Source organism: Salminus brasiliensis, chromosome 10, assembly GCF_030463535.1.
Source record: "Salminus brasiliensis chromosome 10, fSalBra1.hap2, whole genome shotgun sequence".
Taxonomy (NCBI): domain Eukaryota; kingdom Metazoa; phylum Chordata; class Actinopteri; order Characiformes; family Bryconidae; genus Salminus; species Salminus brasiliensis.
The window spans coordinates 10,247,456-10,269,011 of record NC_132887.1 but is presented as its reverse complement, the minus strand read 5'-3'; the positions used below and the strand labels follow the sequence as shown (position 1 = coordinate 10,269,011).

At 41.0% G+C, this 21,556-nt stretch overlaps 1 protein-coding gene across 1 annotated transcript in view; it reads left to right on the top strand.

Annotated features, from left to right (window-relative positions):
• The window catches only part of LOC140564075 (latent-transforming growth factor beta-binding protein 2-like), a 154,840-nt gene that overhangs the window by 18,828 nt on the left and 114,456 nt on the right, over nt 1-21,556 (top strand). The window contains exon 3 of the mRNA XM_072689151.1: nt 8,100-8,379. Coding sequence (XP_072545252.1) covers nt 8,100-8,379 — 280 coding nt within the window. The remainder of the gene's footprint in view (nt 1-8,099; nt 8,380-21,556) is intronic.

Genomic DNA, 21,556 nt, shown 5'->3' with positions numbered 1-21,556 from the left:
CCCTAGAAAGGCCCAGAAAACTGTAGTTGTCTTGTCATAAAGTGATATACCATTCAGTACATGGAAGTGACCCTAACCTCAGACATTTTTATCTGTTAGCAAAACAGATTTTAGAAGAATTAAACTTGCAGCATGGCAAAAGGGTTAAAAAGCTAATGCGAGCTGACTCAAAAAAGCACCTCTCAGAGAGGGGCCAACTGGCGGTGAAGCAAGCAGGTGGTAGGCTAAAAGCTAACTCTATTAGACCCTACGACAATCTCTTCAGCTAGCTAAAATCACACAGTGCAAACTGGACACTGAGAGGAAAGCAACACTATCTAGTAACTTGGAAAAATAATGCTAGGTTAGGTTATGCAGCTCCTGTGAGCCGTTGCAGTAACCAGCCAATCAAAACAGAGGTTATCTTTTTCGTGCCCACAAATCCTCCACAAAAGGGAGGGTTGTAAATAGACTTGTAAAACTGCGTTTGGGCAGGTAAGCGATTTTAACTCATGCCCTATAGTAGCCTTACAGTGCACAGTCAGTCATAAATGACTTAAATGTTTTTGGCTCATTTCCACATAGAGACTTCCCACTTTCTTACTGCATGTCGTTCCCTTGAGGTTCCTTGTTCCAGAGTTTTGGGTGTAACACAGCAGAGTCTGGTTTACACACCAGGCACAAATGATTAACCACACAGAAAGAGTTAGATAAACTAACTTCTGCCTCAGTGCATTTCATCACATGTCAGATTAATGTTCAGTTAATAGCAAGAGGTGAAAGGTTTGGTACCCGGTGTCATGGGTCAGATTGAGGTTACTGTAAGATTAGATTTCCTACAAGCATTAAGGGCAGCGTGGAGTTCCAATGATAAATTGAGGTCTTAGAGATTTTAGTGTTACAGAGTAACTGAAATAGTGGACTGAAACTCAAAATGAACCGGCGTTGTGAAATCCAATCACTGCTGTATTTTTGTTCGGTACACGGGGGAATGCAGCCCTCTTTGGGACAGATACTGTATGTAATCTCTTACTGTACCTTCCCCACCATGATTCATCTTTGTCATTCTGAATATCCAACAGCTGTTCATGAGATTTTAACCCCCTGAACCTTATTCTTATGACTCACTGCTAAAACTGTGAAGCTAACATGTAAGTGATGTAGAAAGGAGAGCGAGGAATACCCATATATGTGCTCCGACAGTTAAAAGAGGCCCTAAAACAACTGTAGTAGTTTTCTTGGCCTACTTAAATAGTAAGATTTTGGTACATGGAACTGAAATGCCGTGAACCTCAAACCCCTGATGTCCCCTCCTTCAAAAGAAAGTCCGACATAACCAAAACAGAGCTTGAAAATCAAGCCATTTACAAAACTCCAAAACTATGTTGTCACAGTTTTGACTCATATTTACGCCCCCAAACCTTTTTATAAACCCAGCCCACCAGTGAAACTCCCAGTAAAAGCTGGCAAAAACTGTAAAATTCAACTTCAACTTCGGGAGTCTACGTAATTTTTTTTAGCAGAACGAGAGGGGAAGTAAACAGGAATCCGTGCTAAACTAAAAGTTAATGTTAGCCGACTAACTTTTGCCATCTCTTCTCTCCATTGTCCACTCCCTCAAACTACCTCAGCTGAACCACATCAGAAGAGAAAGCACCGACTTCTTTTTACCAGTTACCTTCCCAGAAATCCAGACCCTGTAAGCGAGTGGGGGCAAGGCTAAAAGCTAACCAGTTACAATCTCTTTAGCTTGCTAACAGCACATCATGCTGAGAGGATACAACGACCTCAACACTAAGAATCTTTACAGTGTTTTTATAGTAATGCGAGCCTTCTGCAGTGCTGTAAACCAGCCAATAAAAGAGCTTATCATTTTTCCCCAAGACCTCTGTAAAAGGAAAATCAGCATGTTTTATTCTGAAGCATAATAACAGGGTTGTAAATAGTTACATGGCATTTAACTATTGTTTTACGACATTTTAGCTTTTTTTGCTCAAATCAGGTAAGGTGCATGTATCTGTCACTGTACTATGCACAGTAAAATGTGTCCTCCGCATTTTACCCATCTGTGGTAGGGAACACACACACTAGTGAACTAGGGGCAGCCAACTCCAGCGCCTAGGGAGCAGAGAGGGTGAAGGGCCTTGCTCAAGGGCCCAACAGTGGCAGCTTGCTGAGCCCGGGTATCAAACCCACATTCCTGTCATCAAGAGCCCGGAGCTCTAACCGCTGAGCCACCACTGCCCCCTACATACCAAATTACTAAAAGTACTCAATAAATGCATTCTTTGGCAAAATAATAATAATTGTTTTAGTAATTATGATGGTATGTATTAAAGTTGCTTTATTGTTTCTCTCATGAATCCACTGGCACACACTTTCTAGTTATTCTCTAATGAAGAACATGCCTTTCCCAAACTTCGGAATGCTTGGTCTTCTGATGGTTCTTGACAGCATTGTCAGTACTCTTGGTGAAAGCAAGTATTTTCATGATGAGTGTCCTTTAAAAAAAAAAGAAGGAAATCCATTCAGTTCAAGTAAAAGCTGAAACCACATGGGCTGGGCTGGTAACTGTTTCTGGTGACTGTATTTACTGAGAAAACACGCTTAGGTTACATCAGCTCAGGTTTCATGGTGATTGAAAACCTTTGAGCCACAATGAAGCAACGGCCATGCATTGAAGGAGCTGTCAAACCCCTCTCCCCCCTCTTTCATTACCTGTGGCTCTTTACTTGAAACATATATTATATGTTTAATTGCCTGTTCCTTCTGAGGAGTCAATGTTGAATTAACCCTGGACCCAGAAAGGAAACAGAAGGATTTCATTTTTACATGTGCTTGGGGCTTTAAGTGCTGTAGGTGAAACTGTGGGCTTTGTTTGACCTAGGTCAGTTGGGTATAGGGTAAAAGTTATGAATTGTGATGGGACAGTGAATTTTATTATTTTCAGGGTTTGTAACATTGTCATTGGCAGCCCATTGTGATACAGTGTAAACTCAAGCCAACCTAAAATAATAGGGTAACTGATTGTGGGACATTTTTTCAGTGAACTCAGCTTAGTTTAGTCAACAGTTCTCCTGACTCACATTTTAAACTCTGCATCTCAGTTTAGTCAACAATACATATTATGTTGAGCCTCACAGAAGTAAAAACATAAGTAAATGAGCTGCAGCTGGAATTGATTTAATATTGTAGAGGATGTTTTGTTTGTTAGCAATCCTGGTCTTCCTATTTTCAGACTCCTAACCAAGAGGTGCTGTGAGGTTGACATGATTTGAACTTGATTTGAACTTTTCCTGTCTCTTGACAAGCAGGCAGTTAGACAGTTGTACCACTGAGCTGTAGAACCATCTACATTTCTATGTCCAAGAAAGAACAGAAAGATAAATTTACTCAGAACTGGGTTAATTTCACAGCTCTAGACCGGCCCTACAGTCTAACTGCTCATCCTGAATAGCGCTCCGCTGTCAAAAGCCTCTCTGGGGGCATCATGTGATAAGGGAGGTTCTAACCTGTAGATGGAAATAAACAATAAACAAATTGAAGGGGAGGAACCACATACAAAACCTCTTATACAGTATTTGAGCAATATAGTGTTTTTGAGGCTTAACTGAGTGTGTATTGTTGACCAAACTGAAAAGCAGGACTAACAAATGTGAGTTAGGAAGAGTTGTGACCTGGCCTGATTTTAATTTAATTCAGTCTGACAGGTGTTCTGTGATTGAAAACATGACCTCAAACATGATATTAAACACTTATAACACATATTGAGGAAAACAGTTGGGCCATGATATTTTTACAAGGCCCACAGACACAGCTCATAGTTTTCTAGTCCAGACTCCTTCCCTTGTGTCTAACTGGGGTGATTGTTACACTAATGATGGGCCTCCTAATTTAAAGATTGCCATCTCTCAATTCCTCTATGACCCTATAAGTTTAATAAACCATGCTTTTTATCAGGCCATTCATACTGTTCTCTCTTTGGAAGAGTGGATACTCTGAATGACCTTAAAAACAAGCAGCACACTTGTTTTACTTGACCCTATTAGCCTTTATCCACTATTGATGGTAGCCTCTGTTCTTTTAGATGCCCTTAGATGCCCCTATTTCCATAAGAAAACAAAAATGAAATAATGAAATAAAAAGAAATAATGGTGGCCACCAGGAAGCATGCCACCCACTCCACTGATTAGCATGCCATTACATCGTAAATGAGAAGAAACAGAGTGGGAGTCTGCATCATGTTCACTCTTTGGACCACTGCATCTCTTTTCTTCTCCACCCATGACTGGACTCTGTGTCCCCACAATAATTATTATGACAGTGGCTATGCAGAGAATGTCTCCCGTTTAATTTTTCCTTTGCAATTTTTTGTTTTTTATTAAACCCCAATACGACAATTAAAGCACATTTTTGTCAAATGAAAGGAATGTGAAGCAATTAGTTTTAATGATGTGCAAGACAAATCAGCACGACAGCAATTAATGCAACGTTATTAGGCCGAGCTGGGCGTGGAGTCCCCCTCACAAAGGGGTGACGGTGCAGTAAAGCTATACTAAAAACCCTACAGTCAGACCAGAAGACTTATGGTATCCATATGCTTATGGTATCTGACTGGAATGCTCATGGAACCTTTTTTTAGTCATATGATTTAAGGTTCTGGGTGGAGGAGGGACATGTGGGCGTTTTCTAGACCTGTGTCTGTGCAGAACGCCACATTGTTAACCCTTTGTGTATTGCATTTGGCAAAGGGCTTTAAGGGCTGGTATTGTGCATTATTTTTTCCTTTCTTTCTGAGGCCCAGTTATGATTTAATGTATATGTTTATTTGTTGTGGTTTATCTGTGTGGGTTCTTAAATTGAAAAAGCTTCATTTAAAAAGCAGTCCAGGATGAAACACTTCTCATTTCTATTTCCTCAGATTGACTTCAACATAGTTGGACAGAGTTAATCTGCTGGAGGCCGAATGGTCGAATATATACAAAAAATATTACAAAAACAATGACTTCAACACAGCCTTTTAAAAATGTTGACACTGTCAAATTTTTATTTAACAAAGGTGCAGTAAAGTCTGTTTTTCTTCCTGATATGGAGCTCAGATATAACTGGTTTAGTAAAAGAGGTATGTTTATTCTGAAGTTTGGAGAATGTGTTCAGATAGGACATATCAAACAAGTTGAAATCATGTGGATGAAAACTTCCCAAATCCAACCTACGTCTAAATGTATTTCCAAAAATATATTTCAAAATAATTAAGGCTCCTCTGACGTTCATTTAACTGCATACAGATACTAGGCCAGATGTCTAGCTGGACAGTATTTACAGTACAGATCTTATTTTATCCCCTTCTGGAGACACACGTTTACATATACAGAAGTTACTACAACTTCTACACGTTCTACAGTAAATATTTCATTTCTTTTCCAGCTGTTAAAACTGTCTTCTTTATATAGAACTGAACGTACCATAAAGCAAAGGAATGCCTTCTGGCTTTGGGCCCTTTTTAACCATGAATGTGTACATAGAAGTGTAGACTGAATTAAACAGCTTCCTAAATACATGCTGTCGAATCTTACCAAGGTCCAAATGCTTGATTATACAAATACTACTATGGACAATGTTAAATAAAACAGTGCATGAATTGTGGCTTAAACACAGTAGTAGAATGTCACTAAAATACACTTGAGCAGTCTGAACTGTGGTCTGAAACAAAAGTGACATTATAGTGAGACATCAACAAATGGCAAAAATGGATCATCCATTTTAACAGCGGATCACAATAAGTAATCATGCTGTTGGGTTGTTAGAGCCTTTCTACAGCTGAATTACACTGGTGAAACATAGAAGAGCTGCACATTGTATAGTGTGCTAATCTCATGATTAAATTTGTACATGCAGATGGGCTCACTAGACAAAAATGTAAATTTACACAAAATAACAATTGTGATACAGATCCAGTTATGACGTGACAAACTTCCATAATGAGATGAAGTGCAGCACAGCTGCACAACCGAATTCAACCTATCCATGAACACACACACTTACACTAATGATTACGGCAGTGATAACATCTAAAGGAGTCGGCAGCAATTGGGCTTTAGATGCCTTGCTTAAGTGCCCAGTGGTACTAAAGCCATTGATGCCAGTCGTAGGGATTGAACCAGCAACCCTCCTGTCTTATATAGCCCCCTTTTCTAATATTTAGGCCACAGTTGCCCCTAACTGACTACCAGCTGAGAGTTGGGAAGTTGGGGGTGAGGTCGAATTGCGATTATCCAACATCCTGATCTCACTAACTAGCTCTTGTCGCAGAATGCATTCAGAACCTCACAGAAATGCTCCAAAAAGTTACTCCAAAACTTTTATAAATATCCTTGATTTCAGAAAAAACTAAATGAGCAGGTGTCCCAATACTTTTGTCTACATAATGTATGTATGTATGTATGTATGTAGAGTGATATGTTTTATTGATAGAGCCAATGGAACATAGCTAACTGCAATCATTCTTTAAAAAATAATAATTAATTAAATGAAGGGAAGGTAAAGTGAAAGTGAAAACTGTGCAAACTTGTGCAAAATAGGACAGATTTCCAATAAAACTCAGGTTAGCGATATCGCCGTAGTGCGGAAAAGGCCTAGGGATCATGTGACGACACCTCTTCATTTTGCTATCCATTACAGGGTTCAAGGACTGCATCACAATAACAGGAAACACAGCGGTTCACCCAGTCAGTGGGCTGTGTAGGCACTCTGCCCCTGAGGTCTCTGCCAGAATAGCCAGAGGAAGCTCCTCTGCTTGTAATCTGTCAGTGTCCCCAGCATCTGTGTCAATAGCATTCCTGCACTGTTGACAGAACGCTGCTGTTTGCTTTAACTGCCAGAGAGCGGCGGCCTGATTTACTGTTTGAGGACAATGCCATAAATTCTGGGCTGCCCCTCCAGTACATACAGCAGTGTCACAAGACGGAGAGGCTTGTTTGGTTTGTATGGCATGCCACAGGCCCCACTGGATGCTACTGAAGTAGGCAGGCGGGCCGCTCGCAGGGGGACGCGGATTGTTTTTCACTCGGCCGTGACCATGAAGTTGCCTCACACCGACTGTGTTCGCAGACAATTGATAAATATTGCTTGTCCATCAATCACGAATTGTGGAGAGGGTAGCGTATCTGGACAGAGTCTGGTTTATTTAGCAAACATAAGAGCTTTGTGTATCCAGTGTGAGGTAGAATGAAGTATTTACTGTTGGATTTGACTTGATGTTTTGAAATCTCTTCACATCAGTGATTTCATCACTGTACATTTCTGTTGGCTTTGATGAAGTCTGTCTCGGAGAATGATTGAAAGGCATCGTTCTTTTTAGGGGTTGTTCGATTTGGTGATATTGCAGTGATAAAATGGATGTACACAAGAAATTCAATGACTGTAAGCTTTCAATAAAAAAAGAATGAGTTATTGTTCATCATTAAATATATACTATCAACCTGCGATAGTACTGTTTTAAAGGAGCATTAGTCATTATTCAAGCTTAAATAAATTTGTTAGTTGACTGTTTCCCTTTTTCTTCCAGTTTGGTACTGGCCATTTAACCCACCCAGTAGAGCAATAGCTCCTAATCCCAGGAGGGTAAGAACTCAACACCTCTTTTTCGAACTGCCACCGATGTGGCATTGCCAGGCAGCCGACACCCTCGGAAGAAAGCACTGGGTCCCCATTACAACAGAGCACAGCCAGTTGTGCTCTCTTCGACTCTGGACGCTGATGGCAAAACAGCATGGCTCGAGATTCGATCTTGCAACTCCTGAGCCATAGTAGTACCACATTAGCGTCACTCGTAGCGCATAGGTGTTAGCAATATACCCTGATATGTGGTGCTGCCCAACTACAAAATGTAGCTTCTAAAAGTGAAATTATAAACCTATAAACATGCAGAATTCGGCTCATAACGATTAGGACTGTATTTAACCACATAAATGTGATTAGAAATTTGACGGAAAGCCATGAGTGTGTTTAAAATAAATAAATAATTTTGTCACTATCAAAACAATGTCGCCATCAGAGATATTTTCATCATAGCTCCATATCGATTCATCCACTGACACCATTGTGTTTTTTCCCTGTAGCGGATTGTCAGCCCCCCTGTCAGAACCGTGGCTCCTGCAGCCGTCCCCACACCTGTGTGTGCCGCTCTGGCTTCCAGGGAGCGCGCTGTGAGGAGGTGGCCCCGGAACAAGTCTATATTCGGACCGGGACGTCCAGAGTGTTGACGCCTGTCCGGCCTGGCAGTGAGTCCTCCCAGCGGCAGCCTAGCCGTCGCCGTCCCACCGAGAGACAAGCAATCGACACAAACACCAGAACCCACACACCCAAACCTCAGACCACCAGACTGCCCCATTCACCTGTGTAAGTCTCTCAACACCTGTACACCTGAAAATACAGCACAGCAATAACTCACCTTCTCTCCTGAATAGATTAAATAACCTGCATCATATCCCCACAAAAGAAAATAGGTTGACGTGGTGTCTAATCAAGTTTCAGATCATCTCATTCATATCTAGTTTCTGTATGAAATTAAGCTGCAAGCAGTCATATTTGTGATATCATGAAAACCAAAAGTTATGTATCTATGCCCACTTTGTCAACAGCAGTTTTCATAAACTTATATTGAAGTTTAAGCAGTGTTTCGGTAGGCCTGTTGTTGAAAAGAAACAACAATTAGATTTTCAATGATAAGATTTTAAGTTTTTGGTGGGTTTTATGAATCAAAACTATTTCATTTTTAAATTTTCCAAATTACAATGAAAAAGGTTTGTCTTGTTACTGTGCCTTTAATAGTCAGAAATGTAAACGTCTTGTAGTTCACTCTCCTATTTTAGGCCTGTGAAAAATACATATTTTTCACTGGACAGCAACAAATGGATACTGCCTACAACAAATGCTTACTTCCATATTGCCCATCGTGTTTACTTGCATGTTGGTTTACATAAAAAATAGTTATCATGACAGGCCATGTTTAAGACCAGATTGTTTATTAAATGAGGCCTAAAATAGGAGAGTGAACTACAAGACGTTTACATTTGTGACTATTAAAGGCACAGTAACAAGACAAACCATTTTCATTGTAATTTGGAAAATTATCATTTAAAAATGAAATAGTTTTGATTCATAAAACTCACCAAAAACTTAAAATCTTATCATTGAAAATCTAATTGTTGTTCCTTTTCAACAAAGTATTTAGATAATAAACATACATGGAATATATGAAATTGCTGCTGCACAAAAACCTTGTTTTTTTTTGTTTTTTTTTACACAATGTGGATCTGGTAGCTGTTCTTTATGTAGTGACAAAATTTCATGAAAAATGTATATATATATATTATGAAATAAGCAAACCTTTCATGAGGGGTCATGAGGTTTAGCTTTTGCTAAACACTGTGGCTAGTTATTTGGCACATTTTTGCCTGTGGAAAAGACTTATTATTACCCTAAAGTATTATCATCAGGATTGTGTTTCCTTCGCATGGTCAATTGGATGTAAATGGTCTTTTTTAAGTCCCCGAACATAATCCAGAATGGCACATTAGAGAATACAGTCATTTTTGTTCAACTTCTGCTAGAACGATTTCAATAGATATTCCACATATCACTTTATTACCACTCTCAGATCATGACAGAAACTTTACTTTTGAGATGACAAGCATATGTGACCAGGGTAATTCACTGCAATTATATAAAATGCTCCCAAAAACCACCACCAGCTATTTGGCCAGGCAATGTATACTATATGTTCTTGGATCCATCAGTAACATGTTATTACTGCATATATTTTCGTTGACGTTAGTTATAGCTTTAGACGTATATCAAGACAGATGACAGGAGCTCAGGTTTAATATGTTTTGAAAAGGGAGCACAGTATAAACACCAAACCCCCTGCCATTTATGAATATGTTCTCTTGGGGGGGGGGGGGGGGGGGGGGCTTGGAGGACCCCTGGTTGAGGGAAACACAAAACAAAACATGTAAAACTAAGGAAAAACAACATGGGTGTGATCTGCAAGAGACGAAAGATGTGGTAACTCTTGCCATGTGCAGCAAAAATAGTCCAGTGATTTGGAATGAATAATGTATTTTCTTTTGGCTTTATGTAACACCATAAAAATTCAATTTGGTCCATGAGTCATTGGACTATACTAACAATGACTACTGGTGGAAATAGCGTGACAGATTGAAGCAGCGCTGCGTGCCTCCCCTTACAACACATTCAGTAACTCCTAAACTCCTTTGCCTTTGACAGCAATCCATGTTTGCCATATTCATTTCCAAACTAGTTCTCAGTGAGGAACCTGCAAGCAGTATAGTTCTGAACGTTGCTGTTTGCCTAAGCATCCTTTGATTTTTCTGTCCCGTGCCAGCGCCTTTGATTGGGCCTTTGTTATGCCTTGAACCAAATCCATGTTAGATGCTGAAAGCATGAACCTTTCTGGCAGTAGAAAAACCTCATTGGACGCTGAGTATATACAAGCCAGGCTTTATCTTGTCACTCTGCTCTCCATGGTCATTTTAATTGCAGTGTCTTTCTAATCCCTGAAGGGTGTTTTAAGTGCTGTCTTAGCCAATATGAGGTATTTGTAATACCTCAGCAAAGCTCTGTAATACATCTGATTTTACTAGACATTTTAGAAGTGATGCTTCAGCCTTGCTCAAGCTTTTAATGGGTAACGTCACACTACTTTCGGCATGGTGTCACAAGAGTGTATTTTATCCAGTGTTTAGCAGAGCACCTTGGATATGTTTGTATCTTCAGTATTCTCTCCACATGCTGTTTTCCAAAGAGAAGCTTTGTTTTGTAATTAATCCAAGGCTTCTGTCTAAAGTGCACAGTTGCCATGCACATGTCTGCTTTGATACGAGCTCAGTGAACATTTTTGAAGTCTGAATCAGGGGCCTGCCACCAGTAGAAAGTGAGCCCTTGTGTTTTTTAATGTTATGAGAGCCAGACGCAGGACCTGAGTCGTACATTCTGGGGGGATGAGTGGCCAGAGCACCCTCGCTGACTAATTCTCCTGAAAACAGGTGTTGCTGATCTGCGTATAAGCCACTACTCTACAGAGAAAGTGAAAGACATGTTTGTAAAGTATAATTACATGTTCTCATGGTGGTCTAAGTAGGCTGTGTTAACCCCTTAAACCGCAGGCCTATTATTCAGTTATTTATCTTAAGATTTACGGGCGGCACGGTGGCGCCCCAGGTACTGCCTGTGTCGCACAGCTCCTGGGGCCTGGGGTTGTAGGTCCAATCCATGTTCCAGTCAGTGTCTCTGAGGAATTTGACGTATTCTCCCTGTGCCCCCCACCCCTGTAGTTTTTAATCAAGGGTATTGGAAAGGAGTTTCTCCTGCTTTTGTTGGAGTAACTGTCTCTACTCTCCAGAGAGGGCACAAGAGCCAGTTAGTCACATCAGAATGTTGGATGATTATCACCCCACCTCAACTTCAACTCATCCCAAAAGTATTGGATGGAGCACCATCCGTCATCCCAGAGAACACAGTTCCACCGCTCCACAGCTCAATGCTGGGGGGCTTTATACCCATCTAGCTGCCGCCTGGCATTAGGCATGGAACAAATAGGGTCATGTTTATGGTCATGTTTATCTTCTCCAAAGAGAATTCTTCTCTACAAGGCTAGGCAAGATGTGTGTGTCATTTTACACACCTGTGTCAGCAATGGGTTCAACTTAAAGCAGCTGAAAGCATTCATTATAAGGAGTGTCCACAAAGGGGTATAGTTCTTTAGGGTACCAAAGTTGTTCTTCTTTGATATCACTCAAAGAACCATTTGAAGCACCCTTAGTTTTGAAGACCTTTATAAAGGTCTGCTTGTCCGGTGTTTCCTCTGAAATGTGATGTTTGGCCACCCCTACCCTTCTGGAAAGGCTTCACACTAGATGTTGGAACATTCGTTTTGGATCATAAACAACATGCCTGCTCGTCCCTGATGTATTGGACGGAGATCTGGAGATTTGATGGAGATCCATCAATATAGAGAATGCAGTTCCATGGCTCCACAGCCCAGTACTGAGGGGTTTCATTACCCTCTAAACAAGGGCTGGCATTGGAGATGGAGAACTAATGGCTAATGTATGGCTGCTCTAGAGCCTCCCACTCTATCATCAGTGCTTTCTATGAAGCCTGTATAAGCATTGTGTGCATGCACTTACCTATCTGTCTGCAGTTGGTGCACCTAAAAGTAGCTGAATGCACTAATTATATGTGCCTGAATACTTTTGGACATGTAGTTTCTTAGTCAGTAACTACCATTATATATATATATATATATATATATATATATATATATATATATAAGTTTATATAATCATTAAAGTCTATAGGGATCTTTGTGGTTTGAGACGTTAGGGTCTTACATTCTAAAGGATATGTCAAATTTAGGTCAGATGGCTTATTCACCGAAGACTATGTCGAATCCCACTGCGTATTAAAACACGTTTCCCTGGCAGTCGAGTCCAGAAGTGAACAGGCTGTCCTTAGGGAACAGTAAGTCTGAGTCTTTGTCTCAGATATCAGACCATACTTCAGCACTGCTGTTGTACTCGCCAGCAGTGCCGGAGCAATATGAGGTCAGCGCCAAAGAGCTAAGTGGTGCCAATCCCACATTAACAAGTGTGGAGAGCTGCCTCCGTGCGGATTAAAATGTCCTGCTGGTTTTACCCCCTCTTTTCTCCATCCTCTTCCTCAGCTCCATCTGGTAAAGTCACCTCAAACAACCTGCTCCAGACTGTTTGTAAGAGTTAACCTTCTCAGAACTTTCCATAAGTCACCTCATTTTACCTCAGTCAACTCAACTCAACTGAGTTAGCTCAATTAACCTGCTAAGAACCTTCAAATCAATCGGCCTATCGAGAGCTCTTCTTGAAAGCCACCGTCAGCCCTTCTGAGAAGTCTTCATGGAAGTTGACTGAATCAGCCTCGTCAAAATATGTCATATGAGCTTTACCCAGTGCCCGTTAGCAGTGCTGTCCAGTTCTTTCCTGTGTTTTTGGAGCACAAAGGTGTGAGGTATGTCTGGTGTCCTGCGTCTGGGAAAAAGATTGGAGACATTCACGCCAGCATGTAACACCTTCTCGCTGCCGTTGCCTGTGCTTCTGTTTGATCTGCTATGAGAGGCTGCTAAAAAAATTGTTTGTACTGTATAGGACCCAAGAGGTGTCTTGGCTAAGGGTCAGTAGAGCCGGACATAGTGAAAGGCTTAAGAGGTTGTCTGGCTGTGCTGTGTCTAGCTGTCTGAGTCCAGACGGCCTACTCCGATCTTCATGCCGCTGCCAGTTGGCCTCCTGCTGTAATGAAATCACTATTTGTGAACTGTCAGCGGAGCGGCATATGGTGGAAGTGCGCTATCTCACTGCTGTGTTTTTAAGGGAGTGGTTTGTCACTAGTGAATATGGGGCTAGCTCCATTAAACCAAAGAGTTTTCCTATGCAGGACCAAGATATTCAGCTTGCTCCAAATGGGAGCATGACGTTGAAATTAAGGGTTTTGAAAAGATAAGTTATATTATAATAATACACTAACAATCATAATATGCACACTGTGTAGTGTAATATGCATGGATAAGTCATGAACCAGAAAAGGACTGCCCTAAAAATAGACTTATTGTTTATACAGCAGGTCTCAAACCGCCATTTTTCCATCATTAGGACACCTGCTGTTCTCATATTAGGCCCTCAACTGTGAAGCAGATGGAAGGAATATAATGTTGCTCCAAGAAATGGGATAAAAAGATCAGCAAAAAAGCCCCCTTTGCTGATCACACACTCTCAGTTGTGAGCTTGTGCTATTCTTGTACCTACTGACTATTTTATCGAGTATGCTGTACCATATAGATGTACTGACCTGTTTGCCCCATTATTATTATTTTTTTTAAAGGGACCACCGTAGGACCACCACTGACCAAACGCTACTTGGGTGATGGTTGTCTCACCCTGCTTCCTCTTTAGAAACCTCCCACTGTTTATCCAGAATCCAAAGGTCATAAAAACATGCTCACAAACCTTTAAATAAGGGCTTCCTATGACCAGAACCAAATAAATAACTGGCTCCTCTAGCCCCTCTGTGCACTATAGCTGTACTTTTAACTGTGCAGTTGCCTTCAGGCTTAACTTTGTGTGGGTTAGAGCCAAATGTAAATGTCTTTGGGATACACATACACACAACCACACATCTTCAGACTAAACAATCTATAAGCCTCTCTCATTCCACAGTGTCCCAGCGGTCAGGAACAGCTGGTCAGTTGTGGCGAACAGGCTGGGCACCGGAGCCCTCCTTTGGCTTCGGCTTCCGTCTGCTCTAACATCAGGGCTCTGCGGGAAAGTGGCGAGGTGTGCTGCCTCAGGAAGCTCGTGCAGCATGTGCTTTCAGTGCTGCAAAAGGTGCTGTCTGTCACCGGCCAGCTCTTACATAATGCTAGATGGATAATGGTGCGCTTGGCGTTGGGGCTGTTTTGGAGGAAGCGCTGTCTTGCTGAACTGGGGTAACCTAGCTCTTGGAAAGTCTTGAAAACAGACTGAAAGCACAAGGTTCATATTAAAATGTAAAATGCAGCAGAGCTTTAAGTTCTTCTTGGCTCTTCCCCCTGAAATTGGCCACAACTTATTACATATTCCAGATCACTACTGGAACTCAAATCATATTGTGTTAAAGCATAATATCTGAACTGGTATAGACTGGTGCTCATAAAATAACATTGGGCAGATATTAGATTTGACCAGTATTTCAAACCGATATTTGATGACACTTTTATTGCACTGGAAAAAATCTCTGTAATGCTCATCCAGACAGATGCAATCCTAATTTCTGCATTAGATACATTTCACTGTTTTCATGAACAGATATGTACATTAAAAATACTGCCTATCACCATTTGGTTTGTTAGAAAATATTGATATATCGCTATGTTGAAAAATTATGCTTTGCAATACTAAAAAAAAATATTTCTTAATTGAACTACATGTCCAAATGTTTGTGGACACCCCTTCTAATTAATACTTTCAGCTCACTTTAAGTTTCACCCATTGCTGACAAAGATGCACATGTAGACACAGATTGTCTAGCCCCTATAGAACAGAACTGCCAATAGAATAGGGCTCTCTGGGGCAGCATGGAGCTGTGGAGCAGTGGAACTGTTTTCTCTGGAATGGTGGCTGGTGCTTTATCCAATACTTTTGGAATAAGTTTGGGAATGAGGTGTGGTGGTGATCATCCAACATGCTGACCTCACTAACACTCCTGTCACTGAATGCAATGCAATCCTCACAGCAATGCTCCAAAATCTAGTAGAAAGCCTTCCCCGATGGACAGTAGAGACAGTTACTCCAACAAAAGCAGGATAGTCTTTTTTTTAAACCCTTGATTTAGGAAGAAACATTGAAGGAGCAGGTGTCCCAATACTTTTGTCCATATAGTGTTATGTGCTGTGTTTAAACCCTGACTGCTATATAGCAGTGTTGTACTCTGACTTGAGATCCTACTGTTTTTATTGAATAAAAAAGTCAAAGTTTTCATACCGACAGTTTTCCTAAATTTTTTTTAAAAACAGTATTGCAGTATATTGCAGAATATTATATAACAGGTAAACCAGATGTCAGTGCACTTCTCCATGTGTTAATGTAACAGTGGTTATGGTGTGTATCTTCTGCATTCTTACACAGCAGACGAAATATTCACATTTGGCCATTGTTTGAGGTCAACTGAGCCATACCGCTGACGGAGAGAGTAAGAGCTTAATGATGATTTCCCTGGTACTCGCTCTTAGTCATAGCATACACACTTGTTGCTGTATGACTAAACCCTGACCTAAGGCTTCCTCAGACACCAGAACTCTTCCTCTGAGGAAATTTGAGGTTTCTGTGGGCGTTTTAAAAGCATTAACCAAGACCAAGCATTGCTTTTATTGTAACCTCAACTCTAAATATAGGTCTGCGGAACAGCTGCCAGTGATGACCAGTGTTATTTGTTGTAGAAGCATAAGTGTTGATATGAAGAGGTAGTGGTAATACCATATGGGCTAGTAGCAGACTAGCAGCAGGAGTAGAAAATTTAGAGCTGGGTTTATACACACCAGAATCGAGGCTTTTCTGCAACATGACCAAAGCCAAGCATAAGAATAATTACCATAAAACTACACAGATGAGCCCAAACACTCACAGATTAAGTGACCAGTGTTGATTTTCTCATAACAGCTGCCCATGTCCAGGCCTGGGATTGTATGTTATTATTATACTATTTGCTTGCTCAGGCCTGAAGACCTGAGTGACTTTGATAAGCTGAACAAGCCTGTCATTTTAGAGATGCTTCAATCCGGTTATCTGTTAGAATTCAACCCCGCCAAATGACAGGGTTGCAGCATCTCCATAACAGCAAGGCTTGTGGGGTGCCCCTGACCAGCAGTGGTGAGTAACTGACAATGGCTCTGAGGAAAACCAGGGTATTGGGTACACAATGTTCATTAATGCACAAGGGCAATGAGAACTATTCTATTTGAACTGACAGAAAGGCTATTGTGGCACAAGTCCATTTGCAGCAATCCTATGGAGGTCCTATGAGTCCTGTATTCTTTCACATCACGCAGATGGCAAGTAGGTCCCCCTTGTAACTTACAGGACAACTTAAAGCATCTGCTGCTAACGTCTTGATGCCAGACACGACAGGGCACCTTCAGACGTCTAGTGGAGTGAGCTGTTTTGACATTGCACACTATGTAAGGCAGGTGGTCAGAATGTTGTGAAATGAAAATATAGTCTACCTGTGGTAAAAACAGAGAGACAACCCTGTCCACTATGTTCGAAGGTGGCGCTGTCCACTGGTTTGATGCCAAAGTCAGGGCCAGGACGTCTAGCTGATTTGACTGCTGATTAGTTTATTTACTGTGTAAACAAGAAACTGTGAAAAGTGCCAAATGGTGTATGAGGGCGTTAGTACTGCAACAGACCTCCTGATTGAATACATCCTGAATATAGGTACTGTAATCAACATAAAACAACCCCCACCCTCCCAAATACAGAGTCTAACAATATAATGCACTGTGGAAAAGTTTAGGAATCCTTGAATCTGGTTATGTAACAGACATATGTCTACTGCTTTACCCTCTATATATATCTGAGCAGTAAGAGTTCCTTTGTTCAAAACACATTAGAATACATTCAAATAAACAATACATTGCTTTACCATGACCTGAGATCATCTCAGTCCAGAATTTATTGTTACCATCCAATGCCCAGTTTATCTAATCAGTCCTTCATTAAAGTAAATCAGATGAACTGCTGGTGGAGCTAAACATATCCATACAGGGGCTGGAGTTCACAAAGAGTTCACTGTGTTCTTCTAACAGGCACACACTATATGTCCAAATGTTTGTGGACACTCCTTGTAATGAATGCATTGCGCTTCAACGTCAAGAACCCATTGCTGACACAGATATCCAAATACACACAAATACAGTTTGTTTAGTCCTTTGTAGAGAAGTATTGCCAATAGAATAGGACTCTCTGGAGCAGATAAACATGAATCTGTTGGCAGCAACATGCCTTATACCAGACGTGGGCTAGAATGGTATAAAGCCCCCCTAGCATTGAGCTGTGGAGCAGTGGAACTGTGTTCTCTGGAATGATGGTTGGTGCTTCAGCCAATACTTCTGGAATGAGCTGGAGAGTTGGGGTGGATGAGGTGGGGTTGGGTGGTGATCACCAACCATCCTGATCTCACTTATTGATGAATACATTCAAATCAAACAGCAATGCTCCATAGAAATCTAGTAGAAAGCCTGCTTCCCTGGACAGTAGAGACGGTTACTTCAACAAAAATGGGATAAACTCTTTTTTAGTGCCCTTAAAGATTACTTTTGTCCCAATACTTTTGTCCATATAGTGTATTTGCTGTATTTGTGTTGTATTTGTTTTCATTATTATACTGGGATAAATAGTTTTAAGCAATTTTTGCCACTACCTAAGACTTTATATAATTCAAGCCTACATATCATTGTTTGTGTATCTGCAGAGAAAGCACTCCAAAGACTCTACTGAATGTGAAGCATTAGATGTCAGAGTGTTGGAAAAAAAGTCTAACCCACTTCACATTGCTTTGCTCTTGCATAACCTGTGGTCTGCGAACATGTTCTCGTCACAGTGAGCTCAAAGCCGGGAAGTTTTGTGTACAGTTCAGCAGTGCAGGCCTCAGCCTGGGAAAGCTATCCCACTCCACCACCTGGCAATCTCCTTTCCCAGTTTAACAGGAAGGGCCAAGACAAGCGAATGAGCGTTCGGGCACCTCATCCTGTAGTTCAGAGAGGAAGCCACTCTCAGGGCCTCTGAGGAAAATATAGGGTGGGGGGAGGGGTTAGTGGGGCCAAGCACTTTCATGACAAACAGCCTCCTTCGCATATGGAATATCTCTTGCTGCTTTTCTGACAGCCACTTAGACTCCCGTTCTCAATTTATGTTAACCTGGGAAACCCATAAATCTGTTTGACCAGCATGTGTCCTCAGTGCTCATGGAACTGGGTGGAGTTGAGCTGTGTCACAGCGGTCGAAGCTGGAGCATGCCGGAGTGTAAGGCAGTTTGCCGCTGACACAGGGCTGACCTCTAACCTTCCCTATTGAGCGGTGACACACTGTGCCGTGAAGGGTGTGTGAGGCACAGGGTTTCCTGAGCGGTGGTGACATCCTCTCCAGTGATTTAGAGCAGGCCGTTCTGTTGGGTTTCTGTGTTGGATTACGTAATGTCAACAGGACAGAGACTGCAGGCTCAGCATTCACTACCTCACATGAACCCATGACCTCCTCTCCACCATTTAGGTTCTTAATTTGAATGTAAGTCTTTTTCAATACTGCCAGTACAGAATAGTGAACATCAGTCTTTAAATATTGTTTTAACCTCTTGAGACCCGGACATTTACTTGACGTGCATTATTAATTTCTTCTGTTTGGGATTAGTAGTATAACAAGTATAAAAACTAAACTTAGTCTTTATACAGGAAGTCATTCTTGCAAAATAACAATGTCCTCATATGAGGCCAAAGGATCAAAGTTAAAAAAAGTATCATGGTGCAGAGAGGCAGAAATGTAACGTCCCCAAATAAGGACACAGAATTATCAATATCAAAAATAGATAGATATAGCTTTTGAATGGACGCTTCACTTTCACTAGGAGCTTATCAATGACTACCTTAATTTATGTAGTAAACACACTTTTGTAGTTCCATAAAGTTGTCTGTACTCTGCCTGTGTAAATCTCTTTCTACCTGCCTGTCCAGCCTGATCTCACAGTGAAGATGTCCACATTGATATTTTGTTTCGTCTTGTAAAACAACACATTTTTATGTTCAGAGGAAATGTGACCCCTAGGAATGAAGTAAAAACTACAGTGGATCACTGAAAATCAACTCACAATGGGAGGTTGACTCATCCTCAAATCCTCATGACTGTAACGAAACGAAACTACAAAACTGTAAAATGTAATAATCTACACCTAGTCTGAACATACCTCTAACCTACACCTTACACCTGAACCTAATCTTGACCATTATTCTATACCCTTATTCTAACCTTAGCCACACTGAAATGATGTATACTTACCATTTCTCCAGTAATTTCCATCTATCTGTCTAAACAAATCTCATATTTCTCATTTTATGATTGGACCCCACTGTATGTGTCTGTCTATATATTAAGGATAATAATACAATAACATTGTATAACATAGTTCTTGGGGCTAACATATTAGCTCATGTCTAAAGCATATCTATCAATCCATCCATCCATCTAATATAGTTGTCTTTTTTTTTTTTTTTTTTTACTTTTTCTAAGATTTAATCCTTAACCTAATTATAATTGAGTCATCTCCGGCTGTTGCAGATCTGCAGTGAATTAAGGTGAGGAAAAAAAGTGTGAATGAAGTTTTGGTAATGACAGAGATAGGATTTCACAACATGTGGTAACAATTTTCTCTCTGATTTCCTTTCGATGTTCGTGCAACTGCCTGCAAGCTGTAAAGCTCCATTGTATTCATATTTTTCTTGTTAAAATATGTTTTCCTTATAATTAATTAGGGGTCGGATATTCCAGTGTTGTTTGAAAGAACAAAATTATCAGATTGTAGCTGTGAAAAGTGTACAGGACATGGCAAGGCCTGACCTCCAGCTCTCCTCCGTCCACTCTGCTGCAGAGTCTGCCGTGCACCTGTTTGGCCTGAGTACAAGCCTGCAGAGCTGTGTCGAAGCTAAATCTTTATGTTTTTAGGACTTGGCATCCTACAGGACCATTTCCGCTGTGGCTGCCTCCGTCTAATTTGGCAAATTAATTACATGTATGGATATGGCTGGAATATTCCAGAGACGCTTTGCACGATCTCTTAAGTTCGGCACGTCGCCTCCAGGCCTGTTGGGCCATTGCCTTTAACCGCAGAACCACAGCCCCTCATCCGACCCCCCACCCCCCCTCTCAGGAGCCAACAGTCTCTGGCTGTCCTCTCCGTCCTCTATTCTCACTCCTCACTTCAAGTGCTGAGGGGAAAATTGATGGGCTGGTGCAAGTGACATGTTATATGTGCCTCCAGGGGAAAACAACAGTTTCAGTTATTTTACAGTTTTCAAAGACTTCAGCCAGAAAACATGCACACATGAGCAAGCATCTCGAAGTATCAGGATGCGATCATTTGCTGTGTGCTTGTGAGATATCTGTGGTTTCTCCTTTGAGTTTTGGTTATCTTTGCTTCTTATGTTCTCAGGGAGATTTTACTGACTTATGGCCCTCTTTCTGCTCATTGGGAGTCTATATATGGATTTCTACAAAGCTGCTTTGTGACAGTGGCATAAACGCTGTAGAAAACTGAATGAAAGTGAACTGAAGACTGGAACAGACCAGGTGGTTTTTGGTTGTTTTAGACAGAAAACGATCTGACGTGAGTCTCACACAGCACTGTGTTAAAGGCAGAGACCACCCTTCATGTGTTTTACTTCCAGTTTAAACTGCCCATCCGTTTTTCAGCTTCAGGGTAAAAAGAAAAAGTACAAATTATACAGAAGTCGCAAAAACTAAATTTACCATTTCAGTATTTAGTGCTTCCACCTTTTATAGCTTCCATTCTTTTCGGGAGACTCACTTTCGGTGGTTTTGTAGAAATCTGCAGAAATATCTTTCCAGAGTTCACGAAGAACCATTTTCTGCTTCTCACCATCCAAGTCATACAAAACATATTCAGTGATTTGAGGTCTGGACTCAGCAACGTCTTTGTTTTTTTATTTAATGTGTTTGCTTTTCTTATTATTAGCTTCTCGATCATCTCAACATCCTTTCAAACCCACAGTGTTAGGTCACCTTTCACATGATGTACACAGTCACAGTTTTTTTCAGATCTAAGGGAGTGTGGATCTTAATTTTCTCCTCTCTCACAGATAAAATATATAAAAGCTTTTTAATAGGATCAGTTTTGCTCCCATGTCCCATGTTCTCTGTATCTTTTCTAACTCCAGATTTTGAAAACTCTTGTCCTCACTGGAAATGAAACAAATGAAGGG